A 27,969-nucleotide genomic window follows, 5' to 3' on the forward strand; every position below is an offset into this window, starting at 1 on the left:
GTGATACACAATCTGGTTTTCTTCAAAATCGGTTAATACATAACATCCGTCTTATTTTAGATTTGTTGGATTATGCACGTTCAGTGGAAGATGATGGTATCATATTATTTCTGGACTTCTTAAGCTTGAAAAGCTTGAACACTCCTTGATTTTACAGTCACAGCAACACTTTGGTTTTGGTAAAAAATTAATTGTTGTTTCAATGTTGTACAAGGAATAAAAAGTGCTGTCTTACTTCAGTCAGGGACCACAAGGAGATTTGATGTTAAGAGGGGAATACGACAAGGAGACCCAGTTAGTCAGCTTCTTTTCATACTACCAGCTGAGTTACTAGCGTTGTATATTAAAAATACCTTACTGACTGAACTAGTAGGTAAGAACGCCGGCTTTTTTGGGCCGGCATGGTGGTTAGCACTGTTGCCTCACAACAAGAAAGTCCTGGGTTCGAACCCCGGGGTTGTCCAACCTTGGGGGTCATCCCAGGTTGTCCTCTGTGTGGAGTTTGCATGTTCTCCCCATGTCTGCAGTGGGTTTTCTCCCGGTGCTCTGGTTTCCTCCACCATCAAAAGAAACATGCATGTTAGGGTTCATATTCCTGTCTGTGCCCTGACCAAGGCAATGGGAAAAGAACTGGAGTTGGTCCCCGGAGGCAGTATGAAGGCGGCAGCCCACTGCTCCTAGCTACACAGATCACAGCTAGGATGGGTTAATTTGCAGTAACTGAATTTCCCCAAGGGGATTAATAAAGGAAACTTAATCTTTCCTACCAGAGATCAGGGGTCCAAACCCCGGTTGGGACAAGTCTCCAGTAAGAGTCTGTGCCTTAGACGCCTAATGCTGTACAAGTCAACTACCTCCCAGATGTACAGCACCTTGGATAAAAGATGGAAGATTTCAGATACTTCATGGTTGTATTTAAATATAAAAAGGGTGAGATTTTGGCTATCCATGATAACACGCAAACTTTAATTCATAACATTCCAATCAAAATAAGGTCAAATATTTGGGAGTAACTACTAGTAAAATATATATTGACAGGGAAAACACTAATACCCAAGCCGGTGTGCAAAAGAATCAAAAAGATTATGAATCGCTGGCTACAAAGAATATTTAAATTTTTGGAAGAATCTTGATCACAAAGATGGAAGGATATTAGCTGTACCAGACAGGTGTATTAAGAAAATAAACTAAATTCATTTTAATTTTATTTGGAATAATAAACACCACTTGATTCGAGAGGTGATATGGTAAAAGGAGTAGAAGGAGGGGGTATGAATATAATTGATTTTGAGGTCATCATTAAATTAAGACGGTTGCAGACTTTTATAAATTGTGAACGATGCTTATTGTTTAGTTTACCAGCTTATCTTTTTCAATTGGTAGGAGGAATTAAGTTTCTTCTAAGATGTGATTTTGACCCCTTAAAATTGCCTTTTAAGTTGTCAGATTATCATATGCAGGTAGTATACTGGAACATGCTTTATAAGCATAATTTCACTCCACATAATGTTACAATCTGCAATAAAAGTTATATTCTATATAATAAACTTTATATCCTACTTTATATAAGAGGAAATCTTTATGTTATAAAGATTGGATGTAGAAAGGAGTTTGGGTAATAGTACATTTAATGTATGAAGATGGTAATATTTCAAGTCATACTGATTTTAAAACAAAATTGTATATACGTATATATTGCTCATATAGACAATATTCTTCAGTAGTCACCTCTACTTCTTGCATCCTCATCATTCCACTGTCCTCCCTCTCATTCACACATAGGTATTCCATCTTGCTCCTACTGACTTTCATTCCTCTTCTCTCCAGTGCATACCTCCACCTCTCCAGGCTCTCCTCCACCTGCACCCTACTCTTGCTACAGATCACAATGTCATCCGTGAACATCATAGTCCACGGAGACTCCTGCCTGACCTCATCCGTCAACCTGTCCATCACCACTGCAAACAAGAAAGGGCTCAGAGCCGATCCTTGATGTAATCCCACCTCCACCTTGAACCCATCTGTCATGTTACATTTTGTGTAGTAATATCTTGATTACACACACCCTGAGAGCAGGAAAAGCGCTTTGGATAATGGATGGATAACGGATGGATAATGGATGGATATCTTGATTATGGGTGAATTTCATATAGACAAGTGTAGATTTTTTTGAAGTTGCTCCAAGTTTTGTGGCATTTAAAAAAAAACTGGAAAAGATGGATGTCTTAAGACTCTGAATTATTTACGTTATATATTGATAAAACCTCCTTAAAGTTTAAGTTAATTTAACTTATAGTTTTTTTATTTCTTCTCTTTTTTTCTCAAGTATGCTGCTTGGAATGATTTGAAGGTGTGTTTAACAATGAAAACGCCTGTTTTTATGTGAAAATGTTTAATAAAGATTTGAAAATAAAGCATCTGGGTAGCGTAGCAGTCTGTTCCATTGCCTACCAACACAGGGATCGCCAGTTCGAATCCCCGTGTTACCTCCGACTTGGTCATGCATACCTACAGAAACAATTGGCCGTGTCTGTGTGTGGGAAGCCGGATGTGGGTGAGTCCTGGTTGCTGCACTAGCAACTCCCCTGGTCAGTTGGGGCGCCTGTTCGGGGGAGAGAGGGAACTGGGGGGGAACAGCGTGATCATCCCACATGCTACATCCCCCTGGCAACACGCCTCACTGTCAGGTTAAAAGAAGCGGCTGGCGATTCCACATGTATCGGAGGAGGCATGTGGTAGGCTGCAGCCCTCCCCGGACCCCGGCTCAGCAGAGGGGGTGAAGCAGCGACCAGGATGACTAGGAAGAGTGGGGTAATTGGCCAAGTACAATTGGGGAGAGAAGGGTAAAAATAAATAAATGTATTTAAAAAATAAATAAATAAATGAAACATCAATTGCAGCTATATAATATATAAATGCCGTCTTCTGGCACTTACGGTTACTGCAAAATACAATTTGTCCTTGAAACTTAACACATGAACACCTGCAGTGACTGAAATAGGACAGTAACACTTTAGATAAGTAATCCAGAACAACAACGTGTTAAGTAGCATGATTATATTGTAGAATTTACTCAATTAAAGAGACGGAAATGTACATTCTGTTTAACTGGCACGCTAGACCGCCTTAAAAAGGTCTATTAATGCATGTTAACAACAGGTCTGCTGTGTGTGTGTGTGTGTGGGGGGGGGTACCTCTGGTTCCACAGGAAACACTGCCCCCCCTCCCCAATTCACACTGCCCCCAGGGCAAACCTCTTGTTCCCCAACGCGCGGGCCCGCCCGCGCGCACACACACACAGCTTAATTCTGACCAAAACAGGTACTTTGGCGGTGTAAACAACCGCTACGGACACCACTTAGGGGAAAAAACTCACAGGTGAAGCCTCAACACTCCTACACTGACCAAAACCACAATCATAAACTGACGATAAAGCTGCTTCCGTGCATGTGTGTTTGAAAGAGAGAGAGTGACAGAGAGAGAGGAAGAGAGAGAGTGACAGAGAGGAAGAGAGAGAGGAAGCAAGAGAGGGGACGAGAGAGTGACAGAGAGAGGGGAAGAGAGAGAAAGAGAGTGACAGAGAGAGGGGAAGAGAGAGAAAGAGAGTGACAGAGAGAGGGGAAGAGAGAGAAAGAGTGACAGAGAGGGGAAGAGAGAGAGAGAGTGACAGAGAGAGGGGAAGAGAGAGAGAGAGTGACAGAGAGAGGGGAAGAGAGAGAGAGAGTGACAGAGAGAGGGGAAGAGAGAGAGAGAGTGACAGAGAGAGGGGAAGAGAGAGAAAGAGAGTGACAGAGAGAGGAAAAAAGAGAGGGGAAGAGAGAGAGGGAAGAGGCAGACTAGTACTGCACAGCCTATTGCACAATGTGTCTCTTTAAGTTATTTGTAAGTTACTCTGAAAGCGGCTTTGTCATTTTGTGACCCGCCCACCCGAACCCGTGATATTTTCTAGTCAGCTTACTTGAACCCGTCCGACCCACGGGTCGACCTGCGCATCACTAACAGGTACAGACAGGCAGACAAATAGACAAAGATATGGGTACAGACACACAGCTAGTCAGACAAAGAACGACTCAAGAGATAGATGCACACAGATGGAAATAAAGACAACAGACAGAATATAGAGACACAGACAGACAATACAGGTAGGTTGGTTGTGTGTGTGTGTGTGTGTGTACTCACTAGGTGGCCTTGGCGCTGCCCTGTACACTGACAGTCATGAGGGGGATCCAGGTACCCCGATACTCAAAGGCAGCCTGGGTGGTCAGACCCCCACCAACACCTCCTGCCCCAGGACCACCTTGGACCGCCCCCTGGACACCCGAGCCTGAACCACCTACAGAGATGGAGAGGGAAAGCGGGGAGTTAAGACAAAGGGACACATTTGGTCAGTCTATTTCGTGATGTTTTCTAGATTGTCATTGACATATATACAGGTACCACCTTCCTTCATGAGGCGACCAGGAAGTGACTGATCACAGGTCAAACTGTGACAACTTTGACTTTATGCATTTTTTTTGCTGAAGGTTTAAACTTTATGAATAAAACTGGGTAAGATTTACACAACTATATGGTCATCTATCATGATCTTCAAGGCCCATATTACATTACATTACATTTCAGTCATTTATGTGATGCTTTTATCCAAAGCGACTTACAATAAGCGCATTTAACGTAGGAAATCAGGAGAACTACTAGTCATCAGAGGTCATAAGTGCACCTAAACAAGCATCTAAGAGCAAAACCAGTGCTAAAGTAAAAGTGCAAGAAAGAGTTTTTTTTTTAAATGAGTGAATACAATAAGTGCTAAGAACAAGTAACAGGGTAGCAGTTCTTAAAGAGGTGAGTTTTCAACCTGCGCCGAAAGATGGGCAGTGACTCCGCTGTCCTGACGTCAGCGGGGAGTTCATTCCACCACTGTGGGGCCAGGACAGAACAGAGCCGGGACCGGGTCGATCGGCAGCAGGGGCCTCTGCGTCTGACTAACCTGACGGTCTGCATCGCAAACTGCTTGATATTGTAAATCAGACTATATTTATAGAAAATAAAAAATAAAACAAACTGGCTCTTCCATCTCAGAGCAACATTATACTTTAGTACATGACAGGAATAATCTTAGTTTCAGGTCTATATTCAAAACACTCTCGTCTAAGCCTCAGGTTTAGCTTGGCCTGGTTGTTGGTAAAGCCACAAGTTTCCTATGAGCTTCATGAATATTTTTGAAAGTGAATTTGGAGGTACAACTGCAGAAAAAAAGAGCTGCTAGGTCTAAACGCACATTTTTGGAAAATCTTTCCTATCAGCAGGCTAATTAAGCTCACTAACATGAGTACGCTGAAGTGGAACTCAGCGGGGGCTTTGGTTAGCCTGTTTGTCATATGGACTGACCGGGAGGTATGCTGGCGGCTGCAGGGTTTCCTGCGTTGGGTACGATGAAGAGGGACTGGATGAAGGAGCCCAAGGCATTGACGATGTCTCTGAAGACCTTGGTGGAGTGCTGCTTCATGTCATATGACTGGCAGAAGGACCTGTGCGGACAGGCACAACAACAGATAAGTTGTAGATTCACAAGTGGTGGTAAAGGTACGTCCAGAATCAGCCAAACTCAAACAGGAAAATACAAGTCTGTTAATTTGCAGCAAGGACCCCCCCCCCAACTGGCGTGCCAAATTGACATCAACCAGACGAGAGGCTTCATGTCTTTGTTATGATTAGCTGCACACCACAGGACACAAAGACTATCCAGTGACATTCCCAAACTACTGCGGATGGGAAACCCACCAGGAACCATTCAGCAAGACATGGGACCACCTGACGACCTTCCCAGGTTATCGTCACGGTTGATCACAGGAAGAAGAGTTAATTTCGTCTCCACAATAAGACGGAAACTCTCCCCGGACGACAGCAGGTAACGTTTGTGTTGGTGTTGTTGGAGCTACAATTGTGTGTTTACCTTAACAGGTGCGGCTGCACACACAGCCTGTGGACCGACTCCACGGCCACCGCCCTCAGCCACTGGGGCTTCTCGCCATCCAGGAACTTCACCAGTAGAGACAGGAAGATCTCACATTCCGTCACCTACGACACACACACACACAAACACGTCCTTCACTGGTCCACAAAGGTGTGTTTTCATGTTCGCTGGAGTCATTCAAGTTCAACTTTACTGTCATGTGCATTAGAACACAGTGACATTCTGGTTCTCTGGATCTCTCTGCTTTAAGGGACACAAGGGCAAAGGACAACCCCCCCTCCAAAAAAAGAAAGGACAACACTACAGACCTACATAGACTATGTACAGAATGGATTCATACATTATATACTCATTATACAGCACACCATACCACAACAATGTGAGGTGCATATGGGTGCGTCGGCTGTTCAGCAACCTGACTGCCTGTGGAAAGAAACTGTCACCGAGACGGCTGGTGTGTGATGTGATCCTCTGGTAGCGTCTTTTAGGAGTGAGAACAGAACATCAGCGTGGTGGCTGGTGTCCTTTAGAATGTTTTGGGCTTATACAACTGTATATTGTGTTGTTGTTCACATTTTCTTATACAATGCAGCCCATCTTCACATGAAAAGACTGCTCAGTATAATGGTTGCTGATGGAGAGCTTTCCCTACAGCGTATCTACCACTACTACTACTTTCCCTACAGCATATCTAAATAAAGAGAAAATGTCAAAATGATGATGGGGCTCTTGCTGTTTTTAAGTAATTATTTTCAAGGACAACACTGACTAAACGGGCTGTGCAATTTTTTGGGGGATCCTCCCCCCCTTTTTTTCTCCCCAACTATACTTGGCCAATTACCCCACTCTTCCGAGCCGTCCCGGTTGCTGCTCCACCTCCTCTGCCGATCCGGGCAGGGCTCCAGACTACCACATGTCTCCTTCGATAGCGTCTGGGAGGATCACAATATCCCCCCCATCCCGAACAGGCGCCCTGACGACCAGAGGAGGCGCTACTGCAGCGACCGGGACACATACCCACATCCGGCTTCCTACCCGCAGACATGGCCAGTTGTGTCTGTAGGGACGCCCAACCAGGCCGGAAGTAACACGGGGATTCAAACCAGCGATCCCTGTGTTAGTAGGCAATGGAATAGAATGCTACGCTACCTGGACGCCGACATGGCTGTGCGATTTTTAGCTTTTCACTTCACATACACCAAACTTCAAGCCTCAGTCTCAGTGGCGGTTAGAAACATGCACTCTGGCTTAAATGATATGCTGGAAATATCCAATCTCAGTGGGCAAAAACAATCTCAGTGGTAAAAACACAACTTTATGATGTACATTTACAATAATCCAACATGATCATTTTCCAGAGGTTCACCATGACTCGAAAACTACATAAATTTCCAGGACACACGGGAATTCTGCATGGTTGTTTCCCTTTAAACGGTGTCAAAGTAATTCAACATTACTATCAATTCAATCCCATTTCCAATCATCCATCCATCCATCCATTATCCAAACCGCTTATCCTGCTCTCAGGGTCACGAGGATGCTGGAGCCTATCCCAGCAGTCATTGGGCGGCAGGCGGGGAGACACCTTGGACAGGCCACTAGGCCATCACACATGGCCGACACACAAACACATTCATACCTAGGGACATTTTAGTAATGCCGATTCACCTGACCTACATGTCTTTGGACTGTGGGAGGAAACCGGAGCACCCGGAGGAAACCCACGCAGACATGGGGAGAACATGCAAACTCCACACAGAGGATGACCGGGACAACCCCCAAAGTTGGACTACCCCGGGGCTCAAACCCAGAGCCTTCTTGCTGTGAGGCGACCGCGCTAACCACTGCGCCACCGTGCCGCCATTTCCAATCAGACCAGATCAATGTAACCCTGTCAGCTCGGGCGTCTCACCAGCAGGCTGTAGAAGTGCTTGATCAGGACGGAGACCACGCGCAGCAGCCTCATGCAGATGGGAAAGTAGGGCTTCTCCACCGGTGCCGGCGATGCCGCGCTGCTGCTGCCCTGACGGAACTTGATGTTGGGGGAGAAGAGCTTGATGACAAGAGGACACACACGCTCCTTCAGCAGGAAGCTGAACTCCTGGTGCTGCAGGGGGGGAGGTGGAAAAAACAGGAGGGGGAGGAGAGATGGCAGTGTCAAATGAGGTGCAGGCAAGCCAAGACACACGTTAAAACAGATGACATCATAGTTTATCCAACATCATATGAAATTCCATTATCTGGTGTACTGTAAGGTGCATGAGGGGCAACTTCAGCATTCTGATTGGCCAAAGGTGTGCTATGGCTACAACGGTTCCAGTTCCCATGAGGCATTGCAAACTGTGCTTTATTAGTTTCTGGACTAACTCTTGTGGTACCCAGGGAGCTAGTTAGCCTTGTTTTCTCCCGTTACCGTTCCCGCTTTCAGGAAAACTTTCAAGACAACACATGAGAGTTCATGATGAGAGGACTGCAGCTTGTACCTATTGTATTATTATGATCCAAAGACAGCCCGCAAAAGAAAGGCCTGCTGGGTAGAATAACTGTAAGAACAGTCTGAAGGTTTGAAATGGGGGGGGGGGGGGAAGCAATCATCCTTTCATTCATTTATTGATTCCTTCACTATTTATGCTTGATTGTTTTGGGACAGACTCCAGCTCTTCCAGACCCTGGAGTGGTTGAACTGGGTAAGGGCAATAATTGAATAAACAAAGGTTTGATAGAAATCTGTGTGTACCTGTAGCTGTGTGTATATTTATAAGTGTGGGTATTTCTGTGCATACCTCTAGGTGAATTTTTCAGTACATAGTTGTGTTTATTTTTGTATGTACCTGTAAGTGTGTGTATTTCTGTATGTACCCGTAAGTGTGTGTATTTTTGTAAGTACCTGTAGGTGTGTGTATTTTTGTGCGTACCCGTAGTTGTGTGCTTGTTTTGCATACCTGTAGGAAGACTCCAGGGAAGTCATTGAGGACCGACTCAAGCAGCTCCAGTCCAAAAGTCCTCGTCATCTCTGTCATCCCCACCAACCAGTAGGGGGCGTCGGCATTCACGAGCTGGCAAAGGTCCTAAACGACACACAGACAATAGGATACAGATTCAACAAAGCACAATGTCAGAGATGCGTCGGAGGCTCAGAAACAGCAGCTGTCAAGAATCTGTATGGTGGGGGGTGGGAGTGACGGTGTGTATGGTGGGGGTGATGGTGTGTATGGTGGGGGGTGGGGGTGATGGTATGGAATGTCATAGCGAGGTGCAGCATGGATTTGGAGCAACAGAAGACACACCTGATATCTGTAAAAGGAAACTAAATATTTCTACCCATTTTGGGCTTTGGCTGATCACGGGGGAACATGAACAGTTGTAGAACACATCAACCAGTCGTTTGAAGCCAACATATCTTCATACATCACCCATCCATCCATTATCCAAACCACTTATCCTGCTCTCAGGGTCGCAGGGATGCTGGAGCCTATCCCAGCAGTAATTGGGCGGCAGGTGGGGAGACACCCTGGACATGCCACCAGGCCATCACAGGGCCAACTCTCACACACACATTTACACCCAGGGACAATTTAGTATGGTTGATTAACCTGACCTACATGTCTTTGGACTGTGGGAGGAAACCGGAGCCCCCGGAGGAAACCCACGCAGACACGGGGCGAACACGCAAACTCCACACAGAGGACGACCCAGAATGACCCCCAAGGTTGGACTACCCCAGGGCTCGAACCCAGAAACTTCTTGCTGTGAGGCAACCACGCTAACCACTGCGCCACCCATCAGTACAGATGTAAAATTCTAAACGTCAGCTCTGAGATAAATAAATAAATAAATAAATAGGATAGGGAAAAAAAAACCTTCTCCCGTTTCTTGCCTTTTGAAAGAAAAGCACAAAAAGGAAAGAAATTACATTTGTATCAATAAAGGAGATTTGGTGAATACAGAGATGGCCCCTCCGGTAGAAAGGTTGAGGCTGATATGTCAGGGAACTTCCCCTGCTGTGAATTATTCAAGAGCAAAACAACTTCAGCTGACCTTTACTACAGCAAGGAGACAGATTTGTATATTCTTCTCATTCTCGTCATTATATTGCTATAATAATGCCGCCCAATGACTGCTGGGAGAGTCTCCAGCATCCCCACGACCCTGACAGCAGGATAAGCGGTTTGCATAATGGATGGATAATACGCTGCTTGTCAGTAAGGGAGGGTTACAGAGCCGCTGGAGTTGACATCTGACATGGAATCCGTTTCCGTGTTAAAAAGAGACGTGTGTGATTTGACAGAGTAATCCTAAACACTATCTGCGCGTGAACAGACATGAGCTGACTTGTCTGCCATAGAGGGAAGGGGCGTTGGGTGGCATGGAGGGCTGCTTCCCCCTGGTGGCCGTACCTGGAAAAGCATGTAGGCATCCTTGGCGCTCGGTCTCAGAGTGCTGACGGACCTCCGGTTGGTGTTGCCCTGAACAGGGGGAGGCTGCTCCACAATTCCTGGGGGTGAGAGAGAAAGGAATTAGGATATACGAACACCGAGAGGAAGAGAGACAATGAGAGAGAGAGACAGAGAGAGAGAGAGAGAGCGTGAGGAGGGGTTGGAAACAGGTAGTTTTGAGGTTATGAGTTAAGGATAGATGGACAGAGAATGAATGATAGATTAGGGGTTTGGGTGTGTGTGTGTGTGGGGGGGGGAATAGAGATATGAGCCAGCTGTGACTAGGGGCCCCCAGGGGCGCCGGCTGTGTTCCATTAAAACATACACAAAACAAAAACAGTTGCACAATGACAAACAAACAAAGTGACATGCAGACATGCACAATGTCATGCTGGAAGGTGCGAATGTGCACGCACGCGCGCGCGCGCGCGCACACACACACACACACACACACACAAACGCAGAGGTTGGCTGAAACCATCGTTCTTCTACGCCTACATGATAAGGCTGCCATTCCCTATCTCCTCCGCTTTTTCTCTCCTTTGCTAATTCACAGGAGGGCTAGCAGACGGAGGAGTCTGACAGGGAGGTAGTTTCCTGACATTTGAATTGGAGTCAGACTAAGCTGCTAAGACTAAGAGTCTCAGAGTAAGCTGCCTTAGCCAATCTACAAGCGATGCATCCTTCATGTATTAAAATAAGCAATTATAAACAGCTATTTTCCCTGAGAGTCCACAGCTGGGGACAAAGGGTGGCGTGGCGGTCTATTCCGTTGCCTACCAACACAGGGATCAGCAGTTCGAATCCCTGTGTTACCTCCGGCTTGGTTGGGTGTCCCTACAGACACAACTGGCCATGTCTGCGGTTGGGAAGCTGGATGTGGATATGTGTCCTGGTCGCTGCACTAGCGCCTCCTCTGGTTCGTCGAGGTGCCTGTTCGGGGGGGGGGGGGGACTGGAGGAAATAGTGTGATCCTCCCACGCGCTATGTCCCCCTGGTGAAACTCCTCACTGTCAAGTGAAAAGAAGCGGCTGGGGCCTCCACATGTATAGGAGGAGGTATGTGGTAGTCTGCAGCCCTCCACGGGTCGGCAGAGGAGGTGGAGCAGAGACCGGGACGGCTCAGAAGAGTGGGGTAATTGGCTGGATACAATTGAGGGGAAAGGGGGGGAGCCCCCCCCCAAAAAAAAGAAAAAAAAAGAAATGCATTTTGGCCCTACACTATTCACTGCTTTATAAACGAAGAGTTTTAAAATCAATTCTTTGACAGACAGGAAGCCAGCGTAGCGATCTCAGAACTGGAGTGATGTGATTCACTTTTCTGGTCTAAGTATGGACTCGAGCAGCAGTGTTCTGAATCAGCTGCAGCTTTTTGATCAGTTTTTTAGAAAAACCTGTAAAGACACCATTACAGTAGTTGAGTCAACTGAAGATAAATGCATGGACAAGTTTTCCAAATCCTGCTGAGACATAAATCCTTTAATTCTTTATATATTCTTCAGGTGATAGTAGGTTGACTTTATAATTGTCTTAATGTTGCTAACTAAATACAGGTCTGAGTCAATGACTACACCAAGATTTCTGGCTTGGTTTGTGGTTTTTAACATTACTGATTGTAACTAAGTGCTGACTTTTAATTGTTCTTCCTTGGCTCCAAAGAAAGATACTTCAGTTTTATTTTTGTTTAATTGAAGAAAATTCTGAGACATCCAATCATTAATTTGTTCAATGCACTTACTCAGTACTTGCATGGGATTATAGTCCCCTGATGATATGGCTATGTAAATCTGCGTGTTGTCTGCATAATTATGGTAACATATTTTGTTGTTTTCCATAATCTGAACTAGTGGGAGCACATAGATGTTAAACAGAAGCGGCTCCAGAATGGAGCCTTGGGGAACTCCACAGGTCATTTTTGTACGCTCAGATTAGTTACAGTCGTGCTTGAATGTTTGTGAACCCTTTAGAATTTTCTATATTTCTGCATAAATATGACCTAAAACATCATCAGATTTTCACACAAGTCCTAAAAGTAGATAAAGAGAACCCAATTAAACAAATGAGACAAAAACATTATACTTGGTCATTTATTTATTGAGGAAAATGATCCAATATTACGTATCTGTGAGTAGCAAAAGTATGTGACCCTTTGCTTTCAGTATCTGGTGTCATATTTATGGTCATGTTTATGCAGAAATATAGAAAATTCTAAAGTGTTCACAAACTTTCAAGGACCACTGTACCTATAGACACAAAGTAGTCCCTGTCCTTTAAGTAGGATTCAAACCAGTTTAGTGCTATGCTAGAAAGTCCCACCCAGTTTTCCAATCAGTCTACTAATATGTTGTAGGTGACTGTGTCAAATGCAACACTGAGATCCAACAATACCGGACTGAGATTCTGCCACTGTCTGTGTTTAAGCGGATGTCACTAAAGACTTTAACAAAAGTAGTCTCAGTGCTGTGGTAGGTTGAAATCCTGACTGGAAGACATCAAAACTTGTTTAGCGCCAAAAAGTTATTGAGCTGTTGGAAAACAGCTTTTTCAATTATTTTACTTATAAACATGAGGTTTGATATGGGACTACAATTGTTCATTAGTGAAGTATCATCCTTTTTTGAGAGTGGCTTGATGACTGCAGTTTTCAGGGCCCGTGGGAAGAGACCTAAGAGATGTGTTGACAATTTGTAGAAGATTTGAGGACATGCAATTTGAAACATTTTTGAGAAAGCCTATTGGCAGAATATCAAGGCAGCAGGAGGAGGATTTCAGATGTATAATATCCTCCAAGTTTTTATGGTTAATGAGATCAAATTGTGTCATGCTATTTGAATTGATTTTAGGTTCACATAGGGACAACACATGCCCTGTACCTAGTACGGAGGGACTGACTGCCTGTCTAATTTTCTGAATTTGTCATTGAAGAAGGAGGCAAAATCATTGCAGGACCTGGCAGATAGAAATTCAGAGGCTACTGTCACAGGGGGGGTTTGTTAGCCTGTCAACAGTAGCAAACAAGGCATATACATTATTATTGTTTCTGGCAATGATGTCAAAGAAGTCGTACTGCCTTGCATTTCTCAGTTCCAAATTAGAAATGTGCAGTCTCTCTTTACAAATGTCAACAGTAAGATTTTTTTATTCACCACCTGCCTTCAGCTTTACAACACTTTTTTTTCTATTCTGAACAGCTTGGCACGTCTCCATGGAGATCTTTTCTTACCAGAGACCACCTTCACCTTAGTGGGTGCAATGGCATCAGTAACATCTGTAATTTTAGAATTAAAATTATCTACAAGCTCATTGACTGAGACTCGAGAGAGGGTGGGTGTGGAAGAGAACGCCTGAATAAATATTTCACTGGTGTTTTCAGGGATATGCTGTTTTCTGACTACCTCTGTTTGAGCATTTGTGTGTAGAGATAGTACTCTCAAAGAAAACACAGGAATGATCGGAGAGAGCGACATCAGTCACCACAACCTTAGAAATGTTCAGACCCTTGGAGATAATTAAGTCCAGAGTGTCATCAAAAAGTGTCATCAAACAAGTTTGCATTGTATTTATTTAGGTGGCCTATAGATATTTAGAAATGTAACTGGAGAAGAGGAATTCAACTGAAGAGCCATATATTCAATAGAAGCTAAATTTTCACAAGATATCTTCTTGTATTGGAGCAAATCATTAAACAAAATGGCAACTCCACCTCCTTTCTCATGCTGTTGTGTTAGGGGTAGGACATTTTGGCTGATTTCTGTACACAACATGCCAAACTTTTGTTTTCTGGAATGAGCTTTGAGAAGAGAGTAGGTGTGAAGAGGTAGAAACAACTGTTGCACCCAGCCAATTACCCCACTCTTCCAAGCCGTCCCAGTCGCTGCTCCACCCCCTCTGCTGATCCGGGGAGGGCTGCAGACTACCACATGCCTCCTCCATACATGTTTTGGTGTATTGGAACACCAACGTGTGCAATTATTTGTGTATAAACTCAAGAACACTTAATTCATTTATAAAAGATTGCAAAGTGTAGTTCTAAGAATTTAACTGCCGTTGAATGGAGACTTAATCCCCAAATTCTCTCGATTCCTGTCATTTTCTGAACAGACTCTGTCAACGGACTGTTGTCCACCAGCACCACACGTCAGGCTTAGCGAAGAGCCCATAGCATACACAACTTCCTGTGAATATGAACTGGCATCTCACTTCTGTATAAAAACTTTAGACTCCCACAACCTCTTGATAAATCCCGGCCAACACACATACACACAAACAAACACACACATATATATTTTATCACTAAAAGAACACACAGGACTCGGCAGCGGCCTCTAACCTTTGAAGCGCTCATCTTCGGCCACCATCCTCTCAAAGACTACGGTGACCACCTGCCTGACGGTGGCAGCCGCCGTGTTGTTGGTGATGTTGTCCTTGGTGAAGTGCAGACGGAAGCACAGCACGATCGCCTGGGAAAGGGGAGAGCGTTGACAAACAACATGAACGATGTGCTCTAATATAGCAGTCGCACAAAATCTCCCCGTCTCACACCGCATGCCTGTTAAACACCACTACACTTGTACTCAAACCCCAGCAGGGATGCTCTTTACCCCCCAAGCACCAGATGTGGAGCTTGGGGGGGAAAAGTTTTATTTTCAGTCACTGCAAGTTACAAAAATAAAATTATGCAACACTGATTAATCCCTGTTACAGGATGCAGGCTAAAAATGGGAAACACAATATAAAACACATCTAAAGCTCAATTTATACACAATATTGAGTGTGAGTAGTATATTACTTAGTACACTAAATGAAGAACTGAAGTATGCCAGGTAACATAGTGTAACACCATGCTATATATTTTCCATCTACTACTACTAATTTCGGCTGCGCCCGTTAGGGGGCGCCACAGCGGATCATCCGTTTCCATCTCTTCCTGTCCTCTGCATCTTCCTCTGTGACACCAGCCACCTGCATGTCCTCCCTCAACACATCCATAAACCTCCTCTTTGGCCTTCCTCTTCTCCTCTTCCCTGGCAGCTCCATATTCAGCATCCTTCTCCCAATATACCCAGCATCTCTCCTCCACACATGTCCAAACCATCTTAATCTTGTCTCTCTTGCTTTGTCTCCAAACCGTCCAACCTGAGCTGTCCCTCTAATATACTCGTTCCTAATCCTGTCCTTCTTCATCACTCCCAATGAAAATCTTATCATCTTCATCTCTGCCACCTCCAGCTCCACCTCCGTTCCTAATCCTGTCCCCGTTACTTTGGACAGTTGACCCCAAGTATTTAAACTCATACGCCTTCATCACCTCTACTCCTTGCATCCTCACCATTCCACTGTCCTCCCTCTCATTCACGCAGTAGTAGTAGTAGTAGACAGAGGCACTGGCCAATGTTGATTAGCTCCTGGTATTTGCTGTTTTGTGATAATAATAATAACAATAATAATAATAAATTGAGTTTGTATAGCGCTCCCCATCTGCAGAGACAGCTCTTGAAGTGCTTCACAGATAAAAGACAATAAAGAAGAAAAAAAAGAAAATCTATAATATTAATATAATATTAACTTTAGAATAAATTGTGAATAAACTTAAAGATGAAGAAAACTTGACATTTGAAGAACAACTCAGTGAGGGCATAACGAAATCACAAGTAGCTGAATTACTTGAACAGAACAACGAACAGTCAGTTTTTTAAGTTAACACACAAAGATAGCTTGTCCCGTTTCAAAATGGGAACAGATGGAGACGACGTACTGAATTGCAAAATAAAAAGAGTTATGGGACTTAAACTAAAACAGAGGCAGACTTGGAGGAAAGGGAGAGAATGAAAACAGATGGTTCTGAGTTACGTGGACGCTGTGAGGAACCGATCTTGTGATGACGTTTGTGTGTCTGTTGCGTGTGTGTGTGACTGGATATAACGGGGTCAAAACAGACAGCATATTAAAATGGAGGGCGCTAGCATGCTCAGTGGGGTCTAGTACCTTGGACAGAACCTCGTCATGTACCACGGTGTTGGTGGTGAGCAGAACCAGAACCGTCTGTAGGAGTTTGAGTTCCTCCAGGCCGTTCTCCATCAGCTGCCAGAGCATGTTGATGATGTTCCCTGCTGCCACCTGCAGAGGGCGAGCATGCACACACGCCCATGCAGACACACACGCAGACACACACACACAAGAAAGCACAAAATTCTTCATTAGAACACACATTACATTATAAGCTCCAGAGGAGCGGTGTTGGACAGGCTTGTGATCAGAAAATCAGCGGTTTTGAAAGATGTCATAGGTGAACACGATTCTCTCTTTTCCTTTTTTTGGATTTTCCCCAATTCTATCCGGCCAATTACCCCATTCTTCTGAGCCATCCCGGTGGCTGCTCCACCCCCCTCTGCCGATCCGGGGAGGGCTACAGACCCTTTTGGTCGGACTCTTTCGTCGACTGGTTAGCGCAGTCGCCCGTGGAGCCGGAGATCCGGGTTCGCGTCCTCAGATGCATGTGGAGTCGCCAGACGCTTCTTTTCACCTGACAGTGAGGAGTTTCACCAGAGGGACGTAGCGTGTGGGAGGATCACGCCACTCCCCCCAGTTCCCCCTCCCCCTGAACAGGCGCCCTGATTCTCACTTTCTACTCCCTCAACAAGTACTGCTTATGTGCCCTTGAGCAAAGCCCTTCCCCCTGATGGCTCCAGTAGAGCTAATTACTGGAGTGACAGTGATGCCTGAAATCACACACACACACACACACACACACACACACACACACACACACACACACACACACACACCCACACACACACAATTGCAGACAGTGGAGAGCAGCTGGTCCTGCTTCTCAGGGGTGATTGCATTGTGGGGTCTCATCATTGTCAAAACGGGGCTGCTAGCTCACATTGTGTCTGCTGATGGGGACGGGGACTGGGAGAGTCCGCTGACGGGGACGGGGAGAGTCCGCTGACGGGGACTGGGACCGACAGTCTCTGTCCTTCTGTCCTGTCTCAGGTCACGCTGAACGATGCAGATGGAGACCAAACTCCTCTTCACGCAGCACCTCCTGCCTGCACTTGAGCAACTGCTGTTTTTACCTCACACGGTTCCGGTCAGAGAACCCAGAACTTGTCCACGTCCAACGCCGTTTTCCGTTCTGGCATTTCCAGACCGGGGCTCTGATCCTGCCACCACACCGCTGACTGCCACAATCACATCAAGTACACACATACATACATGCTCAGCCCGGTACCGATGGTGTCGGTGCCAGGTTAAAACGGAGACTTGGTATTGGAGATTTTACCCAAGGCTAAAATCTGACACCGAAAGGCAGAAGTAAGGTATCGTAAGTAAAAGCAACAGGGTTTGAGTCACGGCGTTTTCGGCACACGGAGGCCCGTACTTTGTTACCGATGTTAAAACCTGATTCTGTATCAATTACTTTGCCCACTGACCCCAAGCTGATGGACTGGTCTAAGTCTGCACAGTTAAGCAAGAGTAATGCTGATTGTACTTGGAATCAGTGTCAGCAGTAAAAAATGGGATATTTTTCTTTTTTTTGTATCCAGCCAATTACCCCACTCTTCCAAGTTGTCCCGGTCTCTGCTCCACCCCCTCTGCCGATCCGGGGAGGGCTGCAGACCGCCACATGTCTCCTCCCTTACATGTGGAGTCGCCAGCTGCTTCTTTTCACCTGACAGTGAGGAGTTTCACCAGGGGGACGTAGCACGTGGGAGGATCACGCTATTCCCTTCAGTTCCCCCTCCCTCTGAACAGGCGCCCCGACCAACCAGAGGAGGCGCTAGTGCAGCAACTAGGAAACATACCCACATCCGGCTTCCCACCCGCAGGTAACACAGGGATTCGAGCCATCGATCCCCGTGTTGGTAGGCAACAGAATAGACGGCTTCTCTACCCGGACGCCCACATCCTTAGTTTTTATTATATGTGGAAGTGTTGCTTCCCTTTTTCATCTGGTTCTCAAAAGTGTTTGAAATTGACGGATTGACTGATGGGCAATACGTGCAGCCCACCTCCAGCTGTATGCCTATGTCTGTCCCTCTGCTTGGGATGCCAGGTCTTCTATCTGTGTGCCATGCTGTCTTTAATTCTCCTCTCTGGTGCCACTAAACGTCTGTTGGTTGGATATTTTCAGTTTGATTTTCAAATCCCCTAGAGGAGGATTATTCTCTCTGTAGATACAGTGAGTCTGATTCCACGGGCTCCAGTCTCATGTTGCAGGCCATGACTGTCCTCAACACTTCCCTCCAGAGCCTCTCAAAACTAAACAGGTTTCAACTTTCCCTCCCCGGGGCTTCTGCGGCCTGGCGGCCTCTCGGTTGTTTGGCTTCTGGTCCGATGGTTATGGATTCATTGTGACATTCATTTGGTAACTATGCACAACTGTAAAATCAGCCACCGGGAAAAGCCAACGTATGAAATTTGAAAAATCCAGTTGATGAAAACAAGTCATCGGTAATACATCTTTCATTCTAGCTTCTGCAGATTTGCAGGATTTGGCTAAAAGGTGTGTTGCCCTGTCACGAGAGGTCTGTTCTGAGGATGGAGACTGAAGTCAGGATTATGAGAATATAAATGGGCTTATTCAATGTACTGTCTGCCTTCTTGCAGGTCTTGTCTTTCATGAAGCCACACTGCTAATAAGTGGTACAACCAGGGTCTTCTCTTCTATTAAAGACAGAATTAAAGTCCACATCAGTTCAGGTGTGCCTTGCCTACCTCAGGACCAAAAGCAATTATTCATTCATCCATCCATTATCCAAACTGCTTATCCTGCACAGGGCGCCCACACACACACACACACACACTCATGTGTTTGGACTGTGGGAGGAAACCGGAGCCCCCGGAGGAAACCCACGCAGACACGGGGAGAACAGAGGACGACCCCCAAGGGTGGACTACCCCGGAGCTCGAACCCAGGACCTTCTTGCTGTGAGGTGACTGCAAACGAGATTAAATGTGACCAAATCCTCCCCGTAGCAGAGAGTAAGACATTTTCCTCCTCCAAGGCGAGACGGTACGATCGAAAAGCTGTGCTCTGCTTTTGTCCTGCTGGAGCCTTGGGCTGGATTTGAAAGCTTCGGTCTCAGGTCTGCTGAGAGGGCTGAAGGTTGCTGACACGTGGCGGCAAGGGAGTCTCTCTGGAGGTATGACCATACCCGTGGTTGGGACCAGGTGTGTTTGTTTATTGCCTGCAGAAGTCCTGAAAACTCGCCGGTTACAGCACAAGAACAAGGTAATAACCTTGTAAAAAGGTAAGAAGTATATCACCACTGAATTGAGACTTGATTATTGAGTACACTAGCTAAACTCAACAAAATATGGACAAAGCGGGTCCGCGGTGGTGTAGCGGTCTAAGCATCGGCTTTGTGTCGATGCAGTTGCACACCGGAGACCGGAGTTCGCGCCCCGGTCTCGTCAGATCCGACTATGGGCGGACTCGATAAAGCAGCAATAATTGGCAACGCTGTCTTCGGGAGGGGGGCAGAGTCGGCTTGTGTTCCTTGTGTTCCTCTGTGTGTGTGCTTTGGGAAAAAGCAGTGGTTCGGCCTGGATTCGCCTTGTCACCAAAGTGGGGAGGCGTCTCCTTCGAGACTGCCGGCCGGAGAGATGCAGTTGGTGAACACATGCAGTACGAGGGTGGTGTTTGAACTAAAATAGGAATCGATTGGCCACTAAATTGGGAGAAAAAGGGAAAAATCAGAAATAAATGTAAAAAATTATATATGGACGAAGCGTCTGTGACATCCCCAAATGGGTTTCGGAAGAGCCTTTTTTGAAGCCACAAGTGTGCGTTCATGCCCAACGTCATGCATTCCGCTGCATCTTCCGCTACTGCATCTTCCGCTTCCAGTGTGGGAAGATGGCAGCGCGAATTCCTGTTTGTGGCGGCCTCACCCAGTACCATCCATGCAGCGTCTTTGTCCACGTCTAAGTTTTGTCTTTGTTTGATGGCTGGGAGAGCTGGCGCTGGATTGGCTGGGAGAGCTTGGTCTGCTGCATCCTGTGGGCCCAGGGACCACGGCCCTGCCTGGAGCTGTGCCCGAAGAGGAAAGAAGAGGGCGGTCTGACAGGACGCGGAAGCGGGACAGGCTAAGCTAACTGCTAGCCCATGCAGACTGGCAGTTCCAATAACACCAAGGGCGGTCTGGTGGCGGCCTCGCCTGGCCTTGACTGTGTTTTTAGTGTTGTTATGTGGGGTGCAGGGAGGTGTGTCGAAGGTGTCTGGCTGGGAGAGCTGGCGTTGCATTGGTTGAGGGAGCTTGGTCTGCTGCATCCTGCGGGCCCAGGGACCACGGCCCTGACCAAAGCTGTGCCCGAAGAGGAAACACCGAGGACGGTCTGACAGGACGCAGAAGCGGGACAGGCTAAGCTAACTGCCAGCCCATGCAGACCGGCAGTTCCGACAGTCATCCTGGCTGGCGTTCATTCTCCTGGATGGTGTTTTTTTTTTTTAGTTTAGATATGTGTGTTAATTTGGATATGTGTGTTCTTGTAGTTTTTGGATATGTGTTTTTGTCTTTGTGTTGCACTGCTGTGGGCTGGGGGAAATGATGTTTCGTTTCATTTCATGTGCACAAGTGCATGAAACGAAATGACAAAGTGTTTCTGATTCGGACTATACTACACAATAAACTACAAGGGCAATAGACTCCGACTTTCCTGTGCAGACAGGGACCGCATTTACAAACAGAGATACAAGAAAAAAAACTGCCACATTCATTTACCCCTATGAAAGGATTTTTTTCAATATTCTTTTATGTATCGATTTATTCGTTTAGTCATAATTGACTGTGAGACGGTCACAAAAAACACCTCAAAGGTTAAGCCTTTCCTCCCCCCACATGAGGGTTAGAAATCGGTCCATGCATTTGTTAACAGCAGGCTGGACTATTGCAATGCATCGCTGTCAGGATTGCTCAAGAACATCATAAGACAGTTTCAACAGGTCCAGAAGTCTGAGGGAAGAGTGCACTAACAGGAACAGAGACAAAATGTCACATCACTTTTTATTCTGAAACCTCTTCCCTGGCTGTCACTTAGTCATTGGGTAGATTTTAAAACCCTTGGACTTATTTTTAAATCTTTTAACACACTTGCAGCAGTCTATAATCATCACATGCTGAATAAATATGGTTCTGGTAGAACCCTCAGACCAACAGACAATCTTCTCCGGTTTATTCCAAGAACACAAACTAACGCCCCTTTTCCACTGCACGGGACCGGCTCAACTCGACTCGACTCGCTTCTGTGTCGTTTTCCATTATCCTAACAGTACCCCCCTCAATGTAGCTGGTTGTCATAGCGATGCCTGGTTTTCAATTTCAAAATGTACTTCTAAGATAACTCCGCTTCGATATTTAAAAATGCCGGGTGATATCCCATGATGACCCAGTGACGTGTTTCTCTGACCAATCAGAGGTCTGCATTGATTTTGGTACAGGCTCCAGTTTTTTTTTGGAACCTCGACAAAGGTGGTACCAGAACAGTGGTAACAGTTACCAAAATGCCGGTACTTTCCAGTAATGGAAAATGAAAAAAGGGCGAGTTGAGTCGAGCCAGTAGTGGAAAAGGGGCATCAGACTCACTGTGGAGCAGGGTTTTGTGTGTACAGTCCTAAACTGTGGAATTTTCTCCCACTTGACCTGAAAACAGACACTTCAAAAGCAACTTTTAAGCATTTACACAAAACACGTGTTTGTAATTGTGCCTTTACTGAGGGCAGCTCACCCTCTACTTTCATAACGACTGCTAATTTGCTGCTGTGGCAGTTTGAAAAACTGAACCTTCCTAAGGAGAGCTTTAAAACCCACATATGCCGGCTTATATAAGCCCCTGACATCCCAAAACGGGTGAACGCTGGGTGAGTGTTTGATAACAATAGATCGCTATTTTATGGTGTATTAACACAGCAGTTATGAAGTGGCTTCAGGGCGCTGGCTTTGACAGCGCTATGATCACAGGTCTGACTCCCGCTGGGCTATTTACAGGCCTCAGAATCCCAGCACCAGTACTAATCCTAAACTGAAATCCTTCAGCATCCTTCTCCCAATATACTCAGCATCTCTCCTCCACACGTGTCCAAACAATCTCAATCTTGTCTCTTTGCTTTGTCTCCAAACCGTCAGACCTGAGCGGTCCCTCTAATATACTCGTTCCTAATCCTGTCCTTCTTCATCACTCCCAATGAAAATCTTATCATCTTCATCTCTGCCACCTCCAGCTCCACCTCCTGTCTTTTCACCAGCGCCACTGTCTCCAAACCATATAATATAGCTGGTCTCACTACCATCTTGTAAACCTTCCCTTTAACTCTTGCTGGTACCCCTCTGTCACAAATCACTGCTGACACTCTTCTCCACCCACTCCACCCTGCCTGCACTCTCTTCTTCACCTCTTCTGCACCCCCCGTTACTTTGGACAGTTGACCCCAAGTATTTAAACTCATACACCTTCGTCACCTCTACTCCTTGCATCTTCACCACTCCACTGCCCTCCCTCTCGTTCATGCATATGTATTCTATCTTGCTCCTACTGACTACTGAGCAAGCATAAAGACGTTTAAATGACGAATGCACACTGCAGCCCTATCTATATCAGAGGTGGGGCAGTTAGCTGATAACGAGGTTTGACTGACCCTTCATCCCTGCATTACTTGATAAACTATTTATTGATCTGTAAATATTGCTGTGCTGACCCCAATGGATTTACCTTGGAATATTAGGTAGTGTTCCTGTGTTGACAAGTGGACAGTAGACTCACATCTTATGTGTCCCTCAGATATTTCAGAACTCATTTGTGAGAAATTTCAGTGGTCAGATTTTTATTATCATTAAACTGTGTATCCTGACTGAAAAAGATAAACAATAGAGCTGAATTAATGCCCAGCACGAGTAGACCTGTATGAATATACTTCTGCATCACTAGGCTGATTTATCCCCCCCCCCCCCAGTAAAACCATCACCCAAAAGACAGCAAAATGAGGATCACGGCCTAAGGACAAGAAATATTTTTAGCTGTAATCGAAAGACATTTTAAGGCCTTACATTGAAGTGATGTTTTTTTGTCTTTATTAAATTATGACATTGAAGAAGCAGACAGGAACAGAGGGGTAGAAGAAAAAAAAAAGTGTTCTTGGCCAGATGTGAACTGAATACATTACATTTCGGCCTGAGCCAACATGGCGGATGCTAACCGGTTGAGCCACAGGGACGACTGACTGAATCTAATCAAATTTCCTCACAAGGATAAATAAAGTTTGTGTCATCATATTTAAGGCACTGCATCCCAGCAGGGGGGGCAGTACAGGCCAATCGTCCTCACCTCAGACACCACCTCATGGGACATGAGCCTCTGGATGGCGGCCAAACACAGCTGGGTGATTTTGGGCTCCTTGGTGCCACAGCCCATCAGGAAGGGCTGCACCACCTCCGAACTGTTCTCCTTCAGAGCTGCAGGGAAGAGAGACAGACAAGGGAAAAAGACGTTGAAAAACATGGAAAAAGCGTTGAATCTCTATACACTTTCACTCAACAGTACACAGCGTCTGATGTTAAATCCCCTGTGCTGATATTTAGCTTGGCTCCAAACCAACCCAATTCATAAATAATCAAGGCAGAACTATTCAACCACTTTAACATATGTGTCCTTGCATTTTAAAAGAGAACAGGCAGCGCTGTCATAAATCTCCATAGACTTTTGGTTTCAGACAGCTTAGATGGCGACCAAACTAGCAACCAATGAGGGCAGCAACACGATTATGTGCAGCCTCCCTCTTGATACCAACAGCTGTAGGCTCAGGGGACGGCTGACACTGCAGGCTGAAAACAGCCCGCTCAGCAGGTCGGAAAGCAAATGCCTGCTAGCAACCCTTGGCTACCAAACTACAACAACCCAACATGAATATTTCACCGAGGTTATCAAACGGGCACCTTCCATCCCAGATGTTTGGGTGGAGTTGCCCAAGACACCTCCAGAAGGCTCAACATGCAGCTCTGGTGTCCCAGAACCGATTTCTAACACTTCAGATTTAATACTAGTCCCCCCCCCCCCCCACACACACACCTTTTTTCTCCCCAATTGTTCTTGGCCAATTACCCCACTCTTCCGAGCCGTCCCAGTTGCTGCTCCGCCCCCTCTGCCGATCCGGGGAGGGCTGCAGACTACCATATCTCCTCTGATACATGTGGAGTCACCAGGCGCTTCTTTTCACCTGACAGTGAGGAGTTTCCCCAGGGGGACGTAGCGCGTGGGAGGATCAAGCTATTCCCCCCAGTTCCCCCTCCCCCCTGAATAGGCGCCTCGACCGACCGACCAGAGGAGGCGCTAGTGCAGCGACCAGGACACATACATACATCCGGCTTCCCACCTGTAGACACGGCCAATTGTGCCTGTAGGGACGCCCGACCAAGCCAGAGGTAACACGGGGGTTTGAAGCAGGATCCCCATGTTGGTAGACAACGGAATAGACCATAGACCACCATGCTACCCGGACGCCCCTAATACTAGTTCTAATAAAAATAGTAAAAACAATAACAGTTAAAATTACAAGTTTTGCCAAAAATGATTGGGTTACATTAGTTTTCTCCAACGTCTAATGATTTCAGGATGATAATTAAACCTTATTTTTAATCATTATCCGAGTTGTGAACACGAGGGATGTCTCGAAATAAAATCCTAATTGGTTTCTCGGTGCGACAGCCGGGCATCGGGAGATGAGGAACCAGGGAGTCTCTCTCCAGGCCCCATGGATTCACCTGCTGTAAATCTGGTTAATGGGCAGTTTGCTGCTTAATATCTGCATTTAACCATACAGTGAGACCCGGTACCTGACAGACATGCGGTGAGACCCGGAACTCGACAGACATGCAGTGAGACCCGGAATCTGATAGATATGAGGTGAGACCCGGAACCTGACAGACATGCGGTGAGACCCGGAACTCGACAGACATGCAGTGAGACCCGGAATCTGATAGATATGCGGTGAGACCCGGAACCTGACAGACATGCGGTGAGACCCGGAACCTGATAGATATGCGGTGAGATCCGGAACCTGATAGATATGAGGTGAGACCCGGAACCTGATAAGACATGCGGTGAGACCCAGAACCTGATAGATATGGAATGAGACCTGGAACCTGTTAAGACATGCGGTGAGACCCGGAACCTGACAGACATGCGGTGAGACCCGGAACCTGATAGATATGCGGTGAGACCCGGAACATGACGGACATGTGGTGAGACCCGGAACCTGACAGACATGCGGTGAGACCCGGAACCTGATAGATATGAGGTGAGACCCGGAACCTGATAAGACATGCGGTGAGACCCGGAACCTGATAAGACATGCGGTGAGACCCAGAACCTGATAGATATGGAATGAGACCTGGAACCTGATAAGACATGCGGTGAGACCCGGAACCTAACAGACATGTGGTGAGACCCGGAACCTGATAGATATGCGGTGAGACCCGGAACCTGATAAGACATGCGGTGAGACCCGGAACCTGATAAGACATGCGGTGAGACCCAGAACCTGATAGATATGGAATGAGACCTGGAACCTGATAAGACATGCGGTGAGACCTGGAACCTGATAAGACATGCGGTGAGACCCGGAACCTGATAAGACATGCGGTGAGACCCGGAACCTGATAAGACATGCGGTGAGACCCGAAACCTAACAGACATGCGGTGAGACCCGAAACCTGACAGACATACGGTGAGACCCGGAACCTGACGGACATGCGATGAGACTCGGAACCTGATAGATATGCAGTGAGACCCGGAACCTGATAAGACATGCAGTGAGACCCAGAACCTGATAAGACATGCGGTGAGACCCAGAACCTGACGGACATGCGGTGAGACCTGGAACCTGACGGACATACGGTGAGACCCGGAACCTGACGGACATGCGGTGAGACCCGGAACCTGATAGATATGCAGTGAGACCCGGAACCTGATAAGACATGCGGTGAGACCCAGAACCTGACGGACATGCGGTGAGACCCAGAACCTGATAGATATGCGGTGAGAACCGGAACCTGATAAGAGATGTGCACAAAGTGAGACACAGATGTCGCCGAGCTGCAAAACTGACCTACGGACTGAATGCAGATGAGCTTTAAAAAAAGAAGCTGGTGTACACCTGGTAATAATTATTCTAGAATAAACCAGCTGAGTTTCTACATCCAGTCTCTGCGTTCCTCCTCTCCGTGTCGCACCAAGGCTTGGTCACGGTCATAACTCTTATGGGTCGAGTAATAAAATCCTCAGAGTGAAAAAAGTAAATCGAAAAACAATTTCAACAATGAGGCTCGAGAACTCGAGCTATCGGCGCTGCCGGAGGAGAATGTTAATGGACTGCCTCGTAGCAGGTCATTTTCTCTTTATTACGTTTACTTTTTACAATTACCCCTCACCTGCGTTTAGGGCTCTGCCTTGAGATGTTTGGTAAGGCCTACACCAATGTCAGCCAGCCAACCAGCAAATCCATCCCAGAAGCAAATCCACCCCAGAAGCAAATCCACCCCAGAGGACAGACTGAGTTGTTTCAGTTAGTTTGAGACTCAGCTGGAACTTCTACAGCTCGGCTTGCTATTAGTTTACTCAGCCCATGATGTAAAACAACACGGCGGTAGACTTTTACCAAGCCGAGTTTCTGTCTTACCAACAATGACTTGCTCATATCTAGAAAGCAGGGGGATAACCGGAGATTTAAGTGTACAAAATGTTTAATTCCCATCGCCCTCTTGGTTCAAAACAGGATCAAATGTATTTTATAGAAAACCATATCAAAATAAAATGTTCCACCTTCCACCGATTTTCTTTCTTTTTTTGGATTTTCTTTCTCCCCCTTTTTCTCCCCAGTTGTATTTGGCCAATCACCCCACTCTTCCGAGCCGTCCCGGTCTCTGCTCCACCTCCTCTGCCGATCCAGGGAGGGCTGCAGACTACCACATGCCTCCTCCCATACATGTGGAGTCGCCAGCCGCTTCTTCTCACCTGACAGTGAGGAGTTTCACCAGGGGGACGTAGCGTGTGGGAGGATCACGCTATTCCCCCCCCCCAGTTCCCCCTCCCCCCTGAACAGGCGCCCCGATCGACCAGAGGAGGCGCTAGTGCAGCGACCAGGACACATACCCACAGACACGGCCAATTGTGTTTGTAGGGACACCTGACCAAGCCGGAGGTAAAACAGGGATTCAAACAGGCGATGCCTGTGTTGGTAGGAAACGGAACATACTGCTACGCTACCCGGACGGCCCAATCAATCAGGTACTTTAACGGTACTCTTATCAGTTTTTTTTTGTTAAGAGAAAAAACAACAAATGAACAGACTTAACATTACTTTATTTTCTTACGTCTGCACAGAGCGTTACTTTTAATCATCAATAATAATGTAGTTACAATGTAGTTAACCCCATCTGGGTTACTTTTAATCATCAATAATAATGTAGTTATAATGTAGTTAACCCCATCTGGGTTACTTTTAATCATCAATAATAATGTAGTTATAATGTAGTTAACCCCATCTGGGTTACTTTTAATCATT

General features: G+C 46.2%; 1 protein-coding gene across 2 annotated transcripts in view; it reads right to left on the minus strand.

Annotated features, from left to right (window-relative positions):
* Positions 1 to 27,969, minus strand: part of mon2 (MON2 homolog, regulator of endosome-to-Golgi trafficking) — a 108,606-nt gene that overhangs the window by 53,044 nt on the left and 27,593 nt on the right. For both annotated transcript variants that reach the window (XM_056282728.1, XM_056282727.1), the window contains exons 3-11: positions 23,736 to 23,863; positions 16,392 to 16,523; positions 14,737 to 14,866; positions 10,369 to 10,466; positions 8,914 to 9,039; positions 7,884 to 8,078; positions 5,951 to 6,075; positions 5,386 to 5,525; positions 4,180 to 4,333 (exon numbers count right to left, since the gene is read on the minus strand). In XM_056282728.1, the coding sequence (XP_056138703.1) occupies positions 4,180 to 4,333; positions 5,386 to 5,525; positions 5,951 to 6,075; positions 7,884 to 8,078; positions 8,914 to 9,039; positions 10,369 to 10,466; positions 14,737 to 14,866; positions 16,392 to 16,523; positions 23,736 to 23,863 (1,228 nt within the window). The remainder of the gene's footprint in view (positions 1 to 4,179; positions 4,334 to 5,385; positions 5,526 to 5,950; positions 6,076 to 7,883; positions 8,079 to 8,913; positions 9,040 to 10,368; positions 10,467 to 14,736; positions 14,867 to 16,391; positions 16,524 to 23,735; positions 23,864 to 27,969) is intronic.

This window comes from Lampris incognitus, chromosome 6, assembly GCF_029633865.1.
Source record: "Lampris incognitus isolate fLamInc1 chromosome 6, fLamInc1.hap2, whole genome shotgun sequence".
Taxonomy (NCBI): domain Eukaryota; kingdom Metazoa; phylum Chordata; class Actinopteri; order Lampriformes; family Lampridae; genus Lampris; species Lampris incognitus.